Source organism: Natrix helvetica, assembly GCF_964273705.1.
Source record: "Natrix helvetica genome assembly, chromosome: 13".
Classification (NCBI taxonomy): domain Eukaryota; kingdom Metazoa; phylum Chordata; class Lepidosauria; order Squamata; family Natricidae; genus Natrix; species Natrix helvetica.
This window is the reverse complement of record NC_138557.1, coordinates 5,033,287-5,055,853: the sequence shown is the minus strand read 5'-3', so window position 1 is coordinate 5,055,853 and position 22,567 is coordinate 5,033,287. Positions and strand designations below refer to the sequence as shown.

The 22,567-nt window shown below is 45.4% G+C and overlaps 1 protein-coding gene and 1 long non-coding RNA gene across 3 annotated transcripts in view; both read right to left on the bottom strand.

Moving 5' to 3' along the window:
• Positions 1–5,881: 5,881 nt before the first annotated feature.
• On the bottom strand, positions 5,882–6,518 carry LOC309398646. The gene is made up of 2 exons (XR_014176429.1): positions 6,431–6,518; positions 5,882–6,270 (listed from the first exon to the last, which is right to left on the bottom strand). It is a non-coding gene; the product is annotated as an uncharacterized lncRNA (long non-coding RNA).
• Positions 6,519–7,985: 1,467 nt separating this feature from the next.
• The window catches only part of BAIAP2L1 (BAR/IMD domain containing adaptor protein 2 like 1), a 49,277-nt gene continuing 34,695 nt past the window's right edge, over positions 7,986–22,567 (bottom strand). For both annotated transcript variants that reach the window (XM_081965711.1, XM_081965712.1), the window contains exons 5-14: positions 22,397–22,468; positions 21,131–21,268; positions 19,272–19,424; positions 18,935–19,102; positions 18,177–18,327; positions 13,226–13,424; positions 12,585–12,662; positions 11,809–11,971; positions 8,962–9,002; positions 7,986–8,759 (exon numbers count right to left, since the gene is read on the bottom strand). In XM_081965711.1, coding sequence (XP_081821837.1) covers positions 8,684–8,759; positions 8,962–9,002; positions 11,809–11,971; positions 12,585–12,662; positions 13,226–13,424; positions 18,177–18,327; positions 18,935–19,102; positions 19,272–19,424; positions 21,131–21,268; positions 22,397–22,468 — 1,239 coding nt within the window. In that variant the 3' untranslated portion in view covers positions 7,986–8,683. The remainder of the gene's footprint in view (positions 8,760–8,961; positions 9,003–11,808; positions 11,972–12,584; positions 12,663–13,225; positions 13,425–18,176; positions 18,328–18,934; positions 19,103–19,271; positions 19,425–21,130; positions 21,269–22,396; positions 22,469–22,567) is intronic.

Sequence of the window (22,567 nt, the reverse complement as noted above, 5' to 3'; positions counted from 1 at the left end):
GGACTACATCTTCCATCAATCCTGCCGGGGTTGGGGATTGAGGGTCTGGATATACCTGGGGGGGTGCCCTGTTGGCAAAGGGTGAGAAGGAAGAATGGAAGGAAAAAATGGAAGGAAGGAAGGAATGAAGAAAGGAAAAACAATTGGAAGGAAGGAAGGAAAAAATTGAAGGAGGGAAGAAAAAAATTGGAAAGAGGGAAGCAGTTTATAAGGAAGGAAAGAAAAATTGGAAGGAGGGAAGAGTTTGTTTGGGAAGGAAGGAAAAAATTGAAGGAAAGAAGGAGTTTGGAAAGAAGGAAAGAAAAATTGGAAGGAGGGAAGGAATTGGTTAGAGAGGAAGGAAGGCCGGGCCCAGGTGGAAAACAGCCGCCTGAGTTGAGAGGAGGACTTTTTTTTCTCCCAAAAACTTCTACCAAAGTTTTTTTTTTCCTTCCCCACCAAGGAACCTGTTGTTGTTTAGCTTGAAAATTGGGGAACTTGAATTGTGCTGCCCTGGCAGCCGTGATTCAGAGGCCTTCGGGATTTGCACATTTGAAAAGGAAAAAAAAACACTTTGGGTAACAACATGGTTGAATCTGTGATGATTCATTTGAAACTTTCAAGGACTTTTTTTTTTCTTTTAAAAACCCATTGTTTCGTAATCACTTCCTTTGGTAAAAAAAAACACCCTTTGAATTCCACTTACGCTTTCAAAAATGAGAAATGTTCCTTTCTTGCTAGGAGCCATTGATGCTGGTTCCAGGAGGAGGAAGGGTTGGAAATAGCCCGTAGTTTGCTCGTGGTTTAGTGTAAGGTGTGAATTCGGCCAGTGTAGCGTGCAAGGACTGGTGATCCTCTGTATATTTATTGGCAAAGATAAAGAGAGCCTTAAAAGGGGGGGGGAAATCCTGGCCTTTCTATAAAACGCAGAAGTCATTAATAAATGATCATTATTACCAAAGAACGAATACGTAACCATGGTTATGCTTTGGAAACTTGCACAAGCCAGTGAGGAGTGACTTTACAGAGTCTTTCTCAAACTTGCTGTTCTGACTGAGGCTTCCCAAGAGCATGAAGCAAACTCCTTGACCCGGCAAAACCCCCTTTTATTAATTGACTGTGAATTCTTCCCATTCACATCCAGTAAAGTCTTTCCAGGGAGGATTTACAGTCGCAGACCTTCTCTGGCTTGGAGAGCGGCCAGGCCGATCTCTGCAGAACTTGGCAAAGAGTCTCGGAGAGTCACAAACCAATGAAGTGAACTGATTGTCTCCTGCAAACTCCACTCCCCTTTCGCTCCTCTTTTCTTTCCTCTGGGAGGGGCCATTCATCGTCCACCTGTGGCCTTACTCCCAAGCCGACCCCTGTTCTTTAGCTGTTCCCTTCGTCTGGCAGCTCTATGCATGCGCACACTGGGAACAGGCTCCAGCTGTTCTTCTGCATCACTGATGTCTGACTTCGAAGGCAGCTGATAACTGGCATACGGCTCTGTCCCCCCTCTCTGCCTCCAACACAGAGCCATTATCAGAGCCTTCCCCAGACTCCAGGACTGGCCCAGGTTCCACCCCAACCTCCTCACTGTCCGAATCTGCTGCCAGCTCAGCTGGCAGGCCATAGCACTCGGCAACCTTTAAGATGGGTAGACTTCAACTCCCAGAATTCCATAGCCAGGCATAATAATAAATATGAAAAGGATTTAAAAAACACCTGATTTGTGGCTATTTGTTAACCTCTCCCACGACCATATCCGGCACAGAAACATTTGGTCTGTCTACCACACTTGGCTTTCCTTTATCATGGTTTGTGGATTAAACCCCCAACAGACTGGGTTTGTGCCTCCCTTTAGAGTGGAAACCATGATTTGTGCATCTGTGGGGCCCGTCTGTTTGTTGCGTTAAAGCCCCCACCAAGAAAATTACATCATGGCCTACAAAGAGAGTTGGATGCAATGACCTGGGGGGATATTTAACTTTTGAGTGCATCTAAAAAGATTTGGCTTTTTCCTTGTCTAGTTTGGGGAAAAAAACCAATAAAGGAGAATATTTTCTACCTCAGGATTGGAATAAGCGGTTCTTGATGCTTTCTGAACTTGACTGGGACTAGCATTGATGAGGTTAACTAGTTTGGAGAATGAAACGTCCGCGAGAAAACAACCCAAGCTCATAGAGCAAAAAGGTTTTGGAAAGGGGGGGGGATCTATTTTCTTTCCTGCTCTGCTCTTACCAAAAGGATCTGTTTGCAGAAGTTAATCATTAACCCCAAAACCTTGTCATTAGGCCTTGACACAAAGAAGAGCCAAAGGACTTGAGTACTAGGATAAGTAACAATGACTTATGGGGCATTGAGAAGAATTTCCCCCAGGGGGTCCGTTCGAGTGGATACCATTGAAATGTGACTTTAGTGACTTTACAGAGTGTTTCTCAAACATGGCGGTGGGACCGAGGCTACCCGAGAGCATGAAGCAAACTCCTTGTCCCGACAAAAATCAGTGGTCCTAAGTGTGAAAAAACGGCCGTAAGTCACTTTTCCCACTGCCGTTGTAATAGTCACTGAACAAACTGTTTATCTCTCCGTGTTTCTCTTTCCATTTTGTTTCTCTGTCTAGGATATACCACTCCGGCTACTTCACAGCCGCAGAACTATCCCAATACTACATATACCATAATCCAGCAGCCCCCTCCTACCACATCTGTCATAGTCGTGGGTGGCTGCCCGGCTTGCAGGTAAGTTTCCTTTTTTTTTTTTGCAGTATCCTTCTCCTGGAGTGGGGTGGGAATCGAGATTTCGCAGTATCCTTCCCCTGCCACGCCCACGGAACCGGTAGTGAAAATTTTGAATCCCACCACTGTCCCACATTGTTCATCCCTAATTGTGTGGCTAAAAGTCGGTAGAGATCCTCAGCCATCCAGGTCATGGTTGTTCCCCCCTCCCCCCCAAAAATGACCAGCTGTCTGCAAGGAATATAAATCCTTCCATTACCCACTATCCTGGCAGAGCTGAAGAAGCTTCTTGGATGAGAAGCGAAACATCTTCAAAGGAAAACCCCAAAAGTCCAGTTGCCTCCTGAAAAAGCATCTTTGGGACAACCTTAACCTGGATGATGGAGTTTCTACAGGTGTCTAGGTTTTCCAAGATAACAGTTGGTTCAAAGATTTACATGCGTGCCTCTATGGCAGGGGTGTCCAAACTTGGCAACTTTAAGACTTGTGGACTTCAACTCCCAGAATTCCCCAGCCAGCTGCTGGCTGGGGAATTCTGGGAGTTGAAGTCCACAAGTCTTAAAGTTGCCAAGTTTGGACACCCCTGCTCTATGGTGTTTTCCGGGATGTTTTCCACTTCCTGGTGTGGTTTGCCAGGCCTGGGAGTCTCCAGATTTCCCCCCTCATGAGGAATTAACCAGGCCTGATCCTGCTTAATGTCCCAACTGGGACCAAACTTCATCGTGGTGCATGTACTTGTATGTTCATTTCTTTCTGCCATTTTTTTTTGTTTTAGTCAAATTGCAGAGCCAAAAAGAAATTCGGTTAAATAAAACGAATGTATAAATTCAGTGGTGAAAAAAAGTCAGGTTCTACATTTAGGCAAGAAAAACGAAATGCACAGGTACAGTATAGGTGGTACCTTGCTCAAGAGTAGTAACTGTGAAAGGGATCTTGGAGTCCTAGTGGACAACCATTTAAATAGGAGCCAGCCGTGTGCAGCAGCTGCCCAAAAAGCCAACACAGTTCTAGGCTGCATCAACAGGGATAGAATCAAGATCACGTGAAGGGTTAATACCACTTTATAAGGCCTTGATAAGGCCACACTTGGAATACGGTATTCGGTTTTGGTCACCAGGATGTAGAAAAGATGTTGAGACTCTGGAAAGAGTGCAGAGAAGAGCAACAAAGAGGATTAGGGGGCTGGAGGCTAAAACATACGAAGAACGGTTGCAGGAACTGGGTATATCTAGTTTAATGAAAAGAAGGACTAGGGGAGACATGATAGCATTGTTCCAATATCTCAGGGGTTGCCTCAAAGAAGAGGGAGTCAAACTATTCTCCAAGGCACCTGAGGGCAGGACAAGAAGCAAAGGGTGGAAACTAACCAAGGAGAGAAGCAACTTAGAACTAAGGAGAAATTTCCTGACAGTGAGAACAATTAATCAGTGGAACAGAAGTTGCCTCCAGAAATTGCAAATGCTCCAACACTGGAAGTTTTTAAAAAGATGTTGGATATCCATTTGTCTGAAGTGGTGTAGGGTTTCCAGCCTGAGCAGGGGGTTGGACTAGAAGACCTCCAAGGTCCCTTCCAACACTATTATTCTATTCTATTCTACCCTATCCCTATCTCTATCCCTAGTCTATTCTATTCTGTCCAACCCATTCTATTCCTATTCTATTCTAAACCGACCTCGCTTCACTGATGAATTAATAAACCCTAAAAAGGGGAATTTTCCTGCAGATTTGAAACGTTTGTGACCCTCTGAGCAGGTCAGCCCAGCTTTAAACTGGAATGTAAACATTCATTCTCTATTTTTAGACGGCCTTTTTAGAGCGGCAACTGTAAACCACGGGGAAAGCCATTCGGATTATATCCCTCCCTCCCTGGCTAATTCTTACCGTATTAGCCAAGATGATCCTTTCTCTAATTGGAAAGTTTTATGGCGCTCTGCCTTTACACCGAAGCTGTGATCTTCGCCAAGAAAATTTCCCCAAGACTTAAAATGCAGACAGATTATGGCTTGTTCTCCAGAATCTCGGTGGCTGAGTAAGGCCCTTGTGAAGTCACTTGCGCCCAATTTCGGGACCTCTCTTGCCGTGGTCGCTAAGCGAATCACACCGTCGGCCATTGTGAATGCATACCGTCTGCCAAGAGTCCTGATTTTGATCCCGCCACGGCAGATTTTCCCAGCTAGCTTCTAACCAGCGAAGTCAATATGGGGGAAAGCCAGATTCACTTAAGGACTGCAGCCGGACTAACTTAACAACCTGTAGCGATTCGCTTAACAGCTGTGGCAGAAAAGACGTTAAATGGGGCAGGGCTCGCTTAACTGCCTTGCTTAGCGAGGAGACATTTTGAGCTCCGTTGCGGTCGTAAGTCGAGGACTTCCTGTATAGAGGGGAGGAGCCTTGTGCACTGGAATTCAGGAGCCTTGTGCACTGGAATTCTGGGAGCTGAAGTCCCCGCATCTCAAAATGGCCAACGCTGATGGAAAACCACCCTACAGAATGAATGTGTGTGTGTGTGTGTGTATGGTAACACTCTGGAGGGGTGTACAAGCAGTCCTCAACTTAGCGACCACATGTGAGCCCAGCATTTCAGTTGCTAAGCAAGGCAGTTCAGTTTTGGCCCATTTTATGACCTTTACTGTCCCAGATGTTAAGTGAATCACTGCAGTTCATTGTTAAGTGAACCTGGCTTCCCCGTGGCTTGTCAGAAGGGACTCCCATGACCCCGGGACACAGCGACGGTCATAAGTCTGAGCCCGTTGTCAAGAATTTGAATATAAACCACGTGACCATGTGGGGATGGTAGATGTGAAAAACAGTGCTAAGTCCCCCGTTCTCAGTGCCGTGGTCACTTTGAATGGTCACTAAAGGGAACTGTCGTAAGTCGAGGACTCCTTGTTCACAGAGGTTTCAATCAATGCCTTTGGATTAAGCACCTTTCACTAACTTCCTCCTTCCTGTGGTGCGATTTCTCTTTTTTTCTTTCTTTTTGCAGAGTTGGCGTACTGGAAGACACCTTCACCTGCCTGGGCATCCTGTGTGCCATCTTTTTTTTCCCCCTCGGGATCATCTTTTGCCTCGCCCTGAGACAACGAACATGTCCTAACTGCGGGGCGACATTTGGTTAAGGGATCAGCGCCCCCAACAACAACCCCCCCCCCCCACCGGAGGCTTTAAGGAGACATACCTCCTTTCTTTTCTAATGTAAATGTCATGTACAATCAAGTTTATTGCACCGGAGCTGATTTTGTAAAGAAAATACAATTACTACCAAGCATCGCCTGTCTTTGCTCTTTCACAGGGACATCGGTTACCAAGCCCACCCCCCCCCGAAACCCCCGTTTTGCTTTTCGTGTTTGAAATGCACTTCTTTTTTGGGGGGGTGGGGGGGGTTGGGTTGTTGAATTTCAATAAAAAGCGCTTTTTCAAACTTCGCAAGGAGGCCCAGCTTTTCCACCTACCCTCCGAATTGAAAAGAAAAATCTCTTGCTAGAGAAGCGTTAATGTTCAGAGGTGGGAGAGCATGGATTGTGGGCCAGCCTTGAACCCCTAAAGCAGTGGTAGTTAATATTTTTGGTGCCTTGAACCCCTAAAGCAGTGGTAGTTAATATTTTTGGTGCCTTGAACCCCTAAAGCAGTGGTAGTTAATATTTTTGGTGCCTTGAACCCCTAAAGCAGTGGTAGTTAATATTTTTGGTGCCTTCAACCCCTAAAGCAGTGGTAGTTAATATTTTTGGTGCCGAGTGCCCGAAGCTCGCTCGCCCTCGTGCGCAAATGCCCCAATGCGCATTGGGGGGGGAAACAGCGGAGATCAGGGAGGGCCCCGCCTCCTGCACATGCGCAGCAGAGACCCAAGGATCAATGGGAGGCATGCGCGGTAGAGCTGGGCTGGGGCAATGGCTGATGTGCCGGCAGAGAGCGCTATGCCTGCCACAGGTTCACCATCATAGCCGTAGAGTGGATTTTTTTTTTTAAATGCCTGATATGAATTGTGTACCAAATTGTTCATGCTTCTTTTGAAGCATTTATAGACTAAATGTCAATCGTTTTTTTCCAACCAGGATACCATTCAAATGCTTTTTTTGCCCCCCAGCGGTTTCAAGAAAAAATACGGGGTGAATATGACAAGTTTATGCAATTAAAAAAAAGACACTGATGGTGTTGGGCTAAGGCACCAGGCTAGGAACTAGGTGATGGTGAGTTCTAGTCCCATCTTAGGTATGAAAGTCAGCTGGGTGACTGCGGGTTCTAATCCCACCTTAGTCATGAAAGCCAGCAAGGTGACTTTGGGCCAATCACCAGGAGATGGTGAGTTCTAGTCCCACCCAAGGTATGAAAGTCAACTGGGTGACTGGGCCAATCACCAGGAGACAGAGAGTTCTAGTCCCACCTTAGATATGAAAGCCGTCTGGGTGACTTTGGGCCAATCACCAGGAGATGGTGAGTTCTAGTCCCACCTTAGCCAGAAAGCCAGCTGGCTGACCTTGGGCCAGTCACTTTCTCTCAGCCCTAGGAAGGCGGCAATAACAAATCACTTCTGAAAAGCCTTGCCAAGTAAAGTGAAGGGGCTTGAAAATGACTGAAAAGGAGACCAAATTGAACGGGGGGAAATAACCCTCCCTCTAATGCTTCCTTTCCACTCATCCAGGGTCAAATATGGCTGGTTTCAGACAATCCTGTTAAACAGCATCCTATAAAAGAGAATTTAGTGGCTAAGAGGTTGATCAGAAAGGTTGGCAAATCGGCAGTTTGAATCCCTAGCACCACATAACGGAGTGAGCTCCCGTGACTTGTCCCAGCTTCTGCCAACTTAGCATTTCAAAAGCATGTAAAAATGCAAGTAGAAAAATAGAGTCCACCTTTGGTGGGAAGGGAACTGTTCCATGCGCCTTTGGCGTTGAGTCACGCCGGCCACATGACCACGGAGACCTCTTCGGACAGCACTGGCTCTTTGGCTTTGAAACAGATGAGCACCGCCCCCTAGAGTCAGGAACGACTAGCACATATGTGCGAGGGGAACCTTTACCTATAAAGGAGAATATTTGTAGCTCGGGGTTGAAGTAAGGAGTTTTTTGGATGCTCTCTGAGCTTGGTGGTTTCCTTGCAAACTTTCAAATTTCATGAGCCAGCAGCGTTAGCATGGATGATGTTACTAGTTTGGGTGACGAAACGTCTGCAAGAGAACCCAGCTTAGAGAGCACCAGGGACCCCTCAAATAAAATCCTGCTCAAAGGAAGAAATCATAAAATTAGACTCCGCTTTTATGTACTGCAAACCAATGAAAGAACTGCCCCATTGTTCTGATCACAGTATTTATTATTATTATTATTGTATCCCTTAAGACATTTTATTTTATGTAATGAAAATATTATTTGGCATGATATTCTGTTAGGCCATCCTTAAGCAGGTTGCCTGTTTAAAAAGCAGCTACTCTCGTATCTCTCTTAAGCAAATTGTACAAGCAAAAACTAAACGGAACTGATCCATAAGGATTAAACCACACCATTGGCACAGAGGTCTAAGCAGCGATGCTGGCAATAATAGAAGACTAAAGGATCAGTTTTGCTGGTTTCCCTATTTGGCCTATTTCTGCTTTCCTAAACATAATTTCGGTCTTTCTAGACAAGGCACGCTTCTAAAATCAAAGCAAATTGACGGGCGCCTTCAGCCATCAATAATTAGCAGAAACCAAAAGCTAAGACAGTAACATACAAACAAAAAGAGCTCATTTTTTAAAAAATCAGAAACTTTGGCAATTTGCTCCAGCTGCTATACACATTAATTACATTTAAATAAAGGTTTTAAAAACAACTCCAGACGGTATTTGGAAATCATATTGCCGAAGACGGTATGGCCCCCGTCAACCTAGGGAACCTCCAGTTGTGGAGTGGGCAGCAAATTTCAGAAACCCAACGTGAAGGACCGCAGGACAGGCTGTGCAATGTTGACAAGGTAGTAGGATTAAAAAAAATGGGGTTTTTTTCCAATGCCGCTCATCGAAGGATTGGCGCCGATCTGTCGTTGGTGACTGTCGGTCGGAGTTTGACGGTTGCAAAGGGATTTTCGCCACTGTAATAAGGCAGACACACAATTTTTTTTTGTTATTTTTCGGATTATTTCAGATGATTTCAATCCAGGTCCAGGAATGTGATTAAGGCCACCCAAATCGTTCCCCAAGAAGACCTTGTGGAAAGATAAACCAAGGCTGGGGTTGTTGTTGTTGTTTGAGTTTGTTGCATGTTTTCAATGATATTGCACGATTCCAACTTACCTTAGAAAAGGCGGCTTCATAATGCCGTTCATGTTAGGTCTCTGAGGAAGGAAAGAAAAGTGGTAACTGCTGAGTACGGGAGAAAAGGAAGGCCATTCAAACAAAAGGAATAAGCAGGAAGGGGACTTTAAATGTCCGATTAAGCACGTTGGGGACCTGGAAATGTATGGACTTCAACCAAGGGTAGGATTCAGCCAGCTCGGACTGGTTCGGGCAAACCGGATGTTAATTTTTATCTGGTTCACCGAAACAGTAGTTGAAAGGACTGGCTGGCCACGCCCACCCATCTCTTCCCCTCCCAGGAGTCTCTACATGGCACATTTTGGGTGCAGGTAAGTGCAGGATACGCACAGAGGCTTGGAGGGCGAAAAATGAGCCTACCGGAAGTACCGGAAGTCCAGAAATGGGTCCATTTCCAGGATCCGGAGCCCAGGAGAGGCCGTTTTAGCCCTCCAAGAGGCTCAAGGAAAGCCTCTGGAGCCTGGGGAGGGTGAAAATGCCCCACCCAATGCTGTGGTGCCGGAATCCGACTGGCCATGCCCCCATGACCACGCCCACCCAGCAACCGGGCAGAGAACTGGTTGCTAAAATTATTCAATCCCACCCTTAATTTCAACTGCCAGAATTCCACAGTCAAGAAGTTGGGGCACCTGAAGATGTCGATTTCAACTCCCAGAACTCCCCAACCAGAACGTTGAGGAGCCCCAAGAGGTGTGGACTTCAACTCCCAGAATTCCCCAGCCATCACGTCGGGGAGCCTGGAGAAATGTGGATTTCAACTTCCAGAATTCATGACTGGTGGAGGAATCCTGGGAGTTGAAGTCCACAGACAGAGTTTGAAGTTGCCACGTTTGGGAAACCTTGACTTAAAACAGTTGCACTCTCCACTACAATTTTCTACGCCTCTCCTGTGATTGTAATCCCTGCACTTGGTCATTCTACGCTAACGACATTTTATTTTTACTATATTTTGGTCTATTAATGCAGTGTTTTATTTTTTTAATTTGTAGTTTAGACTGATCGCTATCAGTTTTAGGACCGAAAAAAAGCAATAAACAAGCATTGCAGGACGATCCTTTGTAATCCTTTCTGACTTTACACCCTCCTTGTTTTGAATAAGGAGGATGTGTTTCAGGGAAACTTATCTCATCACAATGGCTGATGATTTCAAAGAGAGTCAATTTCCTCTTGCTAATTTCATATATTCCACTTTCACTAACGCCTAGACTGCAATAGCCCCTCGAGACCAGAAGGTGGCACTCCAGCTTTCCCATAACACCTAAGCATTATAGGTGAAGTTTTCTGTTTGATTCCTATTTTTTCAGACCGAAGCGATAATAAACGAACGCTATAAATCAAGGCCTAGAGTGCTTTCAGTACCTTTCACTGCAAAACAACCTCATTGTTTGAAAAGGGGCAAAAACTGCTAAAAGAATTCAGATGTTTACAAATGTCGCTTTTTAGTGCCTGCTTTCCAGCTTGACTTAAGGCGGTTTCTCTGGCTGGTCGATTTGACGTAACTCTTGAACAAACAGGGATTACAATACCAGAATTTACAAGGTGCCTCTTGACCTCTGAGAGGTCTGCTTTGTTCAAAACCTTGAAATGTCTTTTTAAAGGTTTAAAACTGCACCTGAACCAAATCTCTCTCCTTTGCGGCACGCAACACAAAAGTTTGAAGCAACTTTTTAGCTCTCCGCTGTGAGGTCTGACTGTGCTAACACTGGGCCGGTATTTAGAATAACAGAGTTGGAAGGGACTTTGGAGGTCTTCTAGTCCAACCCCCTGCTTAGGCAGGAAATCCTATTTCCATTTTAAACAAATGGTTATCCAAGTCTTCTTAAAGACTTCCAGTGTTGGGGCATTCACAACTTCTGGAGGCAAGCTGTTCCACTGATTAATTGTTCTAACTCAGGAAATTTCTCCTCAGTTCTAAGTTGCTTCTCTCCTTGATTAGTTTCCACCCATTGCTTCTTGTTCTACCCTATCTAGGTGCTTTGGAGAATAGTTTGTCTCCCTCTTCTTTGGGGCAACCCCTGAGTTATTGGAAGACTATAACTGACACGGCGATGCTGAACTTGTAAAATGCAACTGAAACAAGGAGTAGATTTCTCCCCCCTTCCTAATTACAGATACTCCTCAGTTTACAACCACAGTTGAGAATGTACGTTGTAAAGTGAGAAATTTGTTAAGTGAGTTGCGCCCCATTTTACAACTTTTGTTGCTACCTTTGTTAAACTGAATTCATCATCATCGTTGAACGATCCCATAATCCCTTGCGGGTGGACTTTGGGCAACTGAATGGAGCTAGCAGAGTGTTTCTTGGCCAGATGCCTTTCCTGTTGCCAATACGGAGCTTTGTTCAGCAGATATATTCTCGTTGTGCCCAGAGAGAGAAATATCTGCCTTAAACTGAATCACAGTCGTTAAAATTAGGAACACAGTTGTTAAGTGAACCTGGCTACCCCATGGAGTTTGCTTGTCAGAGGGTCGACTTGGGAGTAAGGCCATGGGTGGACGATGATTGCAACCGTCATAAATGTGAGTCAGTTGCCAAAAATCCGAATGTAAATCATGTGACCGTGGGGATGCTGCAACGGTCATAAGTGTGAAAAATGGTCGTACTTCAGTTTTTTCAGTGCCGTTGTAACTTTGAATGGTCACTAAACGAACCGTTGTAAGTCAAGGGCTACCTGTAATTGCTAAAATTTAAGATCTAACTAGCAAGTCCAAAAAGTTAGGTTCAGCCTGGCATTACTCAGATAGCTGGATAAAATCCGTCAGCAAAAGTATTTTCACAAGCTGGTTTTCTATTTTTAATTTGACAAAACTGGCCGGTCTACTTACAAGAGATTTGCTTTCTCCTTGAGCTGCTGTGGTTTTCGAAGTTTCGAGTTTTGGTTCTGAAGCTGGTTTGATTGGCCCAGATAAGACGTAATCCGGTGGGGGCAGGATGGGGTTTTCTCTGTTGGTCAAGTTGACCGAGCTGACACTTCGGATGGGCGCAGGGCTAATGAAGGGAGAAACCATTGTTCATAACAATAGCACTTAGACTTATATGCCGCTTTACAGTGCTTGGCAGCCCTCTCTAAGCGGTTTACAAAGTCAGCCTCTTGCCCCCCAACAATCTGGGTCCTCATTTGACCCTTCTCGCAAGGATGGAAAGCTGAGTCAATCTGGAACCGGTCAGGATCAAACTGCTGGCAGTGGGCAGAGTCGGCAGAGTTAGCCTGCAATACTGAATTCTAACCACTGCGCACCATGGATGGATGGATGGATGGATGGATGGATGGATGGATGGATGGAAGGAAGGAAGGAAAGAAAAGAAGGAAGGAAGGAAGGAAGATAGCAATAGACTTATATATTGCTTCACAACCTTCTCTAAGCAGTTTACAGAGTCAGCCTCGTTCCCCCAACAATCTGGCTCCTCATTTTACCAACCTCGGAAGGATGGAAGGCTGAGTCGACCTGCAGCCGATCAGGATCGAACTGCTGGCAGTCGGCAGAGTCAGCCTGCAATACTACATTCTAACCACTGCGCCGCCAGGACTCCAATAGCCCAACAAGAAGCAACAGATCCATCAACTCGGTTCTTAAGAGTGTCTATGCCAACCCAACATTACCTTGGCACCGGGATGCGCAGGGTCTCTTCCGACGGACCTTCAAAGGGCTTCGTATAGGAGGATGGGAACCAGCCTTTCCTAGAAAGGAATAAATTACCGATTTGTAGAAACCCTTAAGATGAGCTGTATACAATAAGAGAAGACATTTGTGGGGGGTCCTTGGTGCTCTCTCACCTTGTTTCTCCTGCTCCTCCTGCTCCCCCCCATTGTTTTTATAATATGGGTAGTCCTCTAGTTACGACCTGTCATTCAGCAACCATTCAAAGTTACAACTGCTGAAGGAACAGACTGTTGTGGCCCGCCAGTGGCCAGGGGAGCTGGCAGCAGATTCAGACAGTGAGGAGGTTGGGGAGGAAGATGGGCCAGTCCTGGAGTCTGAGGAAGGCTCTGATGAGGGCTCTGTGTCGGAGGCAGAGAGGGTGCCAGGGCCGTATGCCAGTTATCAGCTGCCTTCAGAGTCAGACATCAGTGAGGCAGAGGAACAGCTGGAGCCTGTTCCCAGTGTGCGCATGCGCAGAGTTGCCAGACGAAGGGAACAGCTAAAGAACGGGGATTGATTTGGGAGGAAGGCCACAGGTGGACGATGAATACCCCAATGGTTTGGGGTAAGGAAGGGAAAAGTTTGGGAAGCCCTGACGTACACTTTTGTGCCGTCGTGTTCTCCGTACAGCCAGCCGTCTCTTTCCTCCGACACGAGCAGCGTGATAAGGTCGCCCTGGGCGAAACTAAGGAGAGTCTCATTATTTCCAGCGGCGTGCGGGAAGATGGTTCTCACTTTCTGACGCTTCATTGTGTTGAGTCCAGTGGCCATAGAGGTAGATCGTGATAAGGTGGAATCATCTGCATGACACGGTGAGAAAGGGAAAGAGAAAAGAGACAGGGGCAATAAAACATCCTTAATCGTAGGACTGCTCAGCAGAGAGCAACAAGCTAACATGTGCTCCTCCGAGGCTCAGTGGCCACAAAACAGAGGTGAACATGGGTCAGCCTAGCTTGTGCCTGGATTTTGGAGCCTTCAGAGAGGGCTCACCCTGATGTGCTGCTAGCCAGTGGCTCCCATGCTGCTCTGGGTGAAAGAGTCTGGTTTAAATTTCACAAAATTCTTCCCAAAATTTATTTATTTATTTCATTTATTATTTTTTCAAATTTATTTCATTTATTTTCTTTATTTCTTTCTTCTTTTTTCTTTGTTTTCTTTCTCTTTCTCTCTCATCTGTATCATTCTATTATCTATCTATTATCTATTAATCATCTCTATTATCTCTATCATTCTATTATCTATTTGTCATCTCTATCTCTCTATATATATTTCTATATCTATCTATCTATCTATCTATCTATCTATCTATCTATCTATCTATCTATCTATCTATCTATCTATCTATCTATCATCTCCATCTCTCTCCATTCATTATCTATCTATCTATCTATCTATCTATCTATCTATCTATCTATCTATCTATCATCTCCATTTCTCTCCATTCATTATCTATCTATCTATCTATCTATCTATCTATCTATCTATCTATCTATCTATCTATCTATCTATCTATCATCTATCTATCATCTATCTATCTATCTATCTATCTATCTATCTATCTATCTATCTATCTATCTATCTATCTATCATCTCCATTTCTCTCCATTCATTATCTATCATCTATCTATCTATCTATCTATCTATCTATCTATCTATCTATCTATCTATCTATCTATCTATCTATCTATCATCTATCTATCTATCTATCAATTTTCTCTATAACTATCAATCTCTCTCTATCTATCATCTCCATCTCTCTCCATTCACTATCTATCTATCATCTATCTATCTATCTATCCTCTGCGACCTCTCCTGCGGCAGCGAGCCACCCGGGCCCTTGGTATACCGAGGAGCTCAGGGTGATGAAGCGCCATAGGAGACGTCTAGAGAGCAGGTGGAGGTCCTCACGCTCCGAATCTGACCGAACACAGGTAAGAGCCTTTTTACGGACTTACCTTGTGGCATTGAAAGCGGCCAAACGTAGGCATTGTGCCGCTCTCATTGCGTCTGCGGATAACCGCCCTGCCGCCCTGTTTAGGGTGACCCGCTCTCTCCTGTTGCAGGAGACGCGGGAGGCGCCCTTGCAGGGAAGAGCAGAGGAGTTTGGAGAATATCTGCAAGACAAAGTCGCTCAGATCCGGAGCGGATGGCCCCCCCCCAGTGGTCCGGACGAGCCGACATCAGTGAGTCTTGTGAGTCCACTCTGGGAGGAGTTTGACTCTGTTGCCCCCGAGGATTTAGACGGGTTACGGGGACGGCTACGACCCACCACATGTTCAATGGACCCGTGCCCCTCCTGGTTGGTACTGGCATCCTGGGAGGTGACGCGAAGCTGGCTTCTGGGCCTGGTGAACGCCTCGCTGGGTGAGGGCTTCTTACCGGCTGCCTTGAAAGAGGCGGTGGTGAAGCCCCTGCTCAAGAGGCCTTCACTTGACCCAATGGAGCTAGCTAATTATCGTCCAGTCTCCAACCTTCCCTTTTTAGCGAAGGTTGTTGAGAATGTGGTGGCGCAGCAATTTCCACAGCACCTCGACGAATCCGTTTATCTAGACCCACGCCAGTCCGGCTTCCGACCCGGGCACAGCACCGAGACAGCCTTGGTCGCGTTGGTGGATGATCTCTGGAGGGCCAGAGATAGAGGTTGTTCCTCTATCCTGGTCCTATTAGATCTCTCAGCGGCTTTTGATACCATCGACCATGGTATCCTATTGCGCCGGCTGGAGGGGATGGGAGTCGGAGGCACCGTTTTACGGTGGTTCGGCTCCTACCTCTCCGGCCGGATGCAATATGTGTTGACTGGGGGGCAGAGGTCGACCCCGAGGCCACTCTCTTGTGGGGTGCCGCAGGGGTCGGTCCTCTCGCCCCTTTTGTTCAACGCATATGTGAAGCCGCTGGGTGAGATCATCCGTGGCTTTGGGGTTGAGTACCATCTGTACGCTGATGATACGCAGCTGTACATTTCAACCCCAAGCCACCCCAACGAGGCTGTCGAAGTGATGTCCCGGTGTTTGGAAGCCGTCGGGGTCTGGATGGGGGACAACAGACTCAAACTCAACCCCTCCAAGACTGAGTGGCTGTGGCTACCGGCACCTCGGTTCAGCCAGTTAATTCCATCACTGGCCATAGGGGGCGAGCAATTGCCCCCTGTGGAACGGGCGCGCAATTTGGGCGTCCTCCTAGATGCCCGGCTGTCAATGGATGAGCATGTGGCAGCCGTGGCAAGGGGGGCGTTCCACCAGGTTCGCCTGGTGCGCCAATTGCGCCCCCTTCTGGACCGCGATGCCCTACGCACAGTCACTCATGCGCTGGTGACGTCTCGCCTGGACTACTGTAACGCTCTCTACATGGGGCTTCCCTTGGGTCGCGCCCGAAGACTGCAGCTAGTCCAGAACGCAGCCGCGCGGGTAGTCATGGGGAGTACTAGGTACTCCCACGTAACACCTCTCCTGCGCGAGCTGCACTGGCTACCTGTGGTCTTTCGGGTGCGGTTCAAGGTTCTGATTACCATCTTTAAAGCGCTCCATGGCATAGGGCCTAGTTACCTGCGGGATCGCATCCTCCCGCACACATCCCTGCGGCCAATCCGCTCTCACAGGGAGGGCCTTCTCCTGGTGCCGTCCACGAGGCAATGCCAACGGGCGACACCGAGGAGTAGGGCCTTCTCTGTGATGGGCCCAACCCTCTGGAATGACCTCCCCCCCGACATTAGAACCACTACTGACCTCCGCTCCTTCCGACAGAAACTGAAGACACACCTGTTCCGACTGGCTGGTTTGGCATAATTTACAACGTCTGCCCCCCTGGCATATACTTTTTACTGGCTTTTAGAGGGATAGTGCATAAATTGTATGATATTTTAAATTCTTATATTGTTTATTTATTAGCTGTACAGTTTTGGTCTATTTTATCCTCCTCCTATGCATACATGTATTTTATTTGGTGTTTTTTAATATGGACTGTACACCGCCCCGAGTCCCTTTCGGGAGAGGGGGCGGTATATAAGTGCTAATAAATGAAATGAATGAAATGAATATCTATCTATCTATCTATCTATCTATCTATCTATCTATCTATCATCTATCTATCTATCTATCTATCTATCTATCATCTCCATCTCTCTCCATTCATTATCTATCTATCTATCTATCTATCTATCTATCTATCTATCTATCTATCATCTATCTATCTATCTATCTATCTATCTATCTATCTATCTATCTATCATCTCCATCTCTCTCCATTCATTATCTATCTATCTATCTATCTATCTATCTATCTATCTATCTATCTATCTATCTATCTATCATCTATCTATCATCTATCATCTATCTATCTATCTATCTATCTATCTATCTATCTATCTATCTATCTATCTATCTATCTATCTATCATCTCCATTTCTCTCCATTCATTATCTATCATCTATCTATCTATCTATCTATCTATCTATCTATCTATCTATCTATCTATCTATCTATCTATCTATCAATTTTCTCTATAACTATCAATCTCTCTCTCTATCTATCATCTCCATCTCTCTCCATTCACTATCTATCTATCATCTATCTATCTATCTATCTATCTATCTATCTATCTATCTATCTATCTATCTATCTATCATCTATCTATCTATCTATCTATCTATCTATCTATCTATCTTCTCTATAACTATCAATATCTCTCTCTCTCTCTCTCTCTCTCTCTCTATTTTCTCTATAACTATCTAGCAATCTATCTATCTATCATCTATCTATCTATCATCTATCTATCTATCTATCTATCTATCTATCATCTATCTATCATCTATCATCTATCATCTATCTATCTATCTATCTATCTATCTATCTATCTATCTATCTATCTATCTATCATCTATCTATCATCTATCTATCTATCTATCTATCTATCTATCTATCTATCTATCTATCTATCTATCTATCTATCTATCATCTATCATCTATCTATCATCTATCTATCTATCATCTATCTATCTATCATCTATCATCTATCATCTATCTATCTATCTATCTATCTATCTATCTATCTATCTATCTATCTATCTATCTATCTATCTATCTATCTATCATCTATCATCTATCTCTATAATATATAGGTAGTCTTTGACTTACAAACACAACCGAACCCAAAATTTCCATTGCTATGTGAGAAATTTTTTTAGTGAGTTTTGCCCCCTTTTACGACTTTACTTGCCACAGTTCTTAAGTGAATCACTGCAGTCGTTAAGTTAATAACACGATTGTTGAGTGAATCAGCCTCTTCCTTTGACTTTGCTTATCAGAAGGTCACACAAAGAGGATCAAATGACCCCGGGACACCGCAACCATCGTGCAAAGGAGTCAGTGGCCCAATGCCTGACTTTTGATCACCCGAGCATGGGGATGCTTCAACAGTCGTAGGTGTGAAAGACAGCCGTAAGTCGCCTTTTTCAGTGCCGTTGTAACTCCGAACAGTCACTAAATGAATGGCCGTAAGTCAAGGACAACCTGCGCACAAAATGACCACCTTGAGAGACTAGTAGGTGCTATGCTTACCTGCTGCATGGCTTAATTTCTCGGAAGAGGTCTTTGGCACGGCGGGCAGGGCGTTGAACATATCGACCAAGGGGCTGGTGTAAGCCCTCCCCGGGGGGGCCGGGGGCACCTGAGGAGAATGCCTTCGGAGGGAATCATAATCGTTTCCAACCTGCCAAACGAAAGGTGGCGCGTCAATCATGTGAAACGACGCACCAAGGCAGGAATAAATACCAGCGATTTTATTGACTTCCTTCCAATTGAATGGCTTCCTTTGAAAGGTTTTCTCTCTCCCCCCCCCCTTTAATTAGATTCACTCGCTGGTTTTGCAGCTTTGATTCTGTCCCAGGATATAAGGAAGCTCAGACACCGGAATGAATGCAAGGTAGATTGCATTTGTAAGGGTGAAAATCAGACGTTTTGCTGGTGCAATTTGAGACATTCATAAAGTCATAGGTGTGTTTCCATGTGGAATTTAAGGTGACAGACTAGAGACTAGGAGACGGGGAGTTCTAGTCCTGCCTTAAGCATGAAAGCCAGTTGGGTGACTTTGGGCCAATCACCAGGAGACGGTGAGTTCTAGTCCCACCTTAGGCATGAAAGGTGGCTGGGTGACTTTGGGCCAATCACCAGGAGATGGTGAGTTCTAGTCCCACCTTAGGCCTTCTGGGTGTTTAAATTATACATTTGGGTCCATCATGTTGATTCTTCTGCCCACATCTCTCTCTTCCCTAAACTCGGCTCCAAAGGTGAAATAGAAGCGGAAGTGAGGTTCTCACCAGGTTATTCCTCTCGATCATCGGTGAAGGCAGGGGAGTCCCCGATATCGAAACGGATCCCGGTGTCTTGATCTCTTCGATCATGTTTATGACAGTCTCCGGAACTTTGGTTGCATCGCTGCAGGTTTCCAACCACGCCGGCAACTTGTTGCTAAGTATTTCCGAGCACTACAGAGAACAGGATGAAAATATACCATAAATAGATAACAAGAAAACAAAGACGCTTCCCTCGAGCGAATCTAGGAATTGGCTGCGGTTTGGGATGACCCGCGAGGGCAAATGTTTTTAGACCAACTTTGGAGAGGCCTGTTTTAATTTCTCCTCCTTCCACACTCACCTCCACGTGGTAATGGAAGAGGCGTTGTGAAAAACTGCAGTGCTTGTCAACCAGGAAGCAAAATCTTTTCTTCTCTTCAAGTAAGGCCTCTCTGCAACCCTCCGCAATAAATCTTTGGATATCACTCTGTCGGGAGCTTACGGTTTCCAAATACTAGATAAAGCATGAAAAGACTAGATTCAGACAATCACACAAACACACAACTTTGTGCTATTTAAGATGTTACCAGTCCATTTTCTAGGAAATCTCTCTCTCTCTCTCTCTCTCTCTCTCTCTCTCTCTCTCTCTCTCTCTCTCTCTCTCTCTCTCTCTCTCTCTCTCTCTCTCTCTCCTCTCTATCGCTAACAATATCTATTTATCTATCTATCATCTATCTATCTATCTATCTATCTATCTATCTATCTATCTATCTATCTATCTATCTATCTATCATCTATCTATCATCTATCTATCATCTATCTATCATCTATCTATCTATCTATCTATCTATCTATCTATCTATCTATCTATCTATCTATCTATCTATCTATCTATCTATCTATCTATCATCTATCATCATCTATATCTTTCTCTATCAATTTTCTCTATAACTACCTACCTATCTATCTATCTAAAAATGGCTTTGTGTGTATATGGTCCATCATAACTCTGGAACGCCTTGGGCAATTTCAACCAAACTTGGTACACAGATGACTTACTCTCTGCAGAAAAATACTGTGGGGGGTAAGACACCCCTAACACCCCTCGGTGTGTGTGTTCTGTTAAGATACAGCCTGTTGTGCCTTAAAATGGCTTCTACTGTACAGCACAGTGGAGTTACCATGGTAACGGTTTCACAGTACTCCACCAGGGGCCTCCCTCTGATAAGGGGGGGGAAAAACAACATTAGAAATCCTGTCTAATACAGGATTAGGATAAAAAAATACTCGGGCAACGCCAGGTTATCAGCTACTACTGTATAAGAAAGGCCTGGTAAACAGGGATTCTTGTATAACTTGAGTTTAACGGCCACTTCGAACTCTCAATTTTTCTCAAAAGACAAGCGCGCAGTCCGGTTGCATTCTGCCACTCTGTATCAACACGCACAAATATCATTTATCCTTTCACGCAGGTATTCCCTTGATAAAGCTGCCAATTTACACAATAGCCAATTAATTTTTCCAGGACAGAGAGAGATTATCTGTTGACATGCAAAAAAGCCTATAAATATTCTTGCTGCCTCGTGTCAAGAGACTAACTTTAGCCCCAAACGCATGTTTTTTTTTTAAAAAAAAAATCTTACGGCACTTTGGGGTACTCCAAATAGGAGGAGAACAGGTTTGAATCCGGATTGCATGCCAATGGATGCCAAGATTTCACTTCTCGTTTCCACTTTGGTTGGGTCTTAGTAAAACAGAAGGAGCAGAGGTGGCATTTGGCCAGTTTTGGACCGGTTTGCCGGAACCGGTAGTGGAAATCGCGGGTGGCCCCGCCCATTTGCTCCGTCTGTATGGCATCACATTTAGGTACCCCCCTTTTTTTTTTGGCCAAAGCGCATGCGGGCAAGGATGGGATTCAGTCGCTTCAGACTGGTTTGGGCAAACTCGTAACTCCAAAGATCAGCTCCGAGAGTGAACCGGTTCGCCCCGACGGACGATCACGCGGGCTCCCGCCCGCTTGCCCCTGCGCCATACCGACCTATATTTCCTTTGTTTGAAGCCCAGCTGATAGGCGCGGCAGAGTGCATCGCTGCACCTCAGCTGTTTTACTCACCAGGACTGCAATGGAAGGTAAATTTGGGGTCTGTTTTTAAATGCGCTGTGCTCCTCAGCGCTGGTTGTTACACTGGTTGAATCCCACCGCTGGTTGAAGGCACCAACCTCAAATTCTTTATGTTCGTACTTGATGGCGTTCCGTCCCCCTTGGCTTTTCCGCCGGATTTTTTTCAGCTCGGCCTGAGATTTTTCCAACGAATCCAATTTGCTTCGGTGTTCGTTCTGGTACCTCTTCAGGGTAGCCTGCAAGGAGAAAATTCACAGAGGCCTTTGTAGGAAGACGTCACCTCGCGAGTTTGGGAATCTGGTCCCCGCAGGCTCCTACTTAGGGGAGGATGCTGACAATGGCAGGCGAAATAAAATAGGAGATTGTCCCCTACCGTTTCCGAAACTGTAGGGAATAACCGTATTATAGTCATTATAGTTTATTAGGACATGCTCCAACCCGTTGAAAAATTACGAAAGGAACATGCATGAGGAATGAGAAAAATAGAAGTCGAGAAGTTGTTTGTGGAAAACCAGAGGTTCTTCGTATCTCTTGCTACCTTCTTTTGATTTATCTTATTTATGCGTGGAGATCTTATCTCACCTTTGGGCATAGGGATTTCTAACCTTGAAAAAAAGGGATACCTAGATTTGGTTGACATGAAAGCAGGAGAACGCTTGACAGAAGGAAACAGAGCAAGGGTGGGATTCAAAAACTTTAGCAACGGTTCTCTGCCTGGTTGCTAAGTGGGTGGGGCTATGGTGGGTGTGGCCTACTCAGCCTCCTGCACTATGGTGTGTGTGTAGCGGGTTTTCACCCTCTCCAAGCTCCGGAGTCTTTCCCCGAGCCTCCCCGGGGCTCCAGAGGCAGGAAATGGGCCCATTTCTGGACTTCCGGAACTTCTGGGGGGGGGGCGTTTTTCAGTCTCCCAGAACCTGGCATGCAAAACGGGCCGTGTGGAGACTCCTGGGAGGGGAGAGGTGGGCGGGCGGGGCCAGCCAGTCCTTACAACTACCGTTTTGGCAAACCAGATGTAAAATTAGCATCCCATTCGCCCAAACTGGTCCGAAGTGGCTGAATCCCACCCCTGAACCAGAGAATGAATCCACCGCTTCTTCCAAATTAAAACTATATTAGGGGGAGGGGCTTGGTCCTCTCTGAACTTGGTTGTTTTCTTGCAGACGTTGCATGACCCAACTAGGTAACATCATCAGTTCCTGCATAAAACTATGTTACTCACAATGGACTAAATACCTAGGTTTTACAGAGGATGAGGAAGGTTGGTGGCCATCTCAGAAACATGACTGGTTTGTGGCTGCTACCAAGAAACTAGCAAATGCTTACACTTAATCTTCTCCGGCACTAAAAAAAATTAATATACTTACATTCATATATTTTACATCTAGTTCGGTTTTCTTCTCCAGCTCCGATATAATTTCTTTATGGAATTTCTTGAACTGTAGTCATGAAAAGCCGACAGCAGGGAGAGAAGGTTAGTAGAGTTTCATATGAAAATAGTTGTACAATAATTGAAAGCGCTGCGGGGAGATTTACTT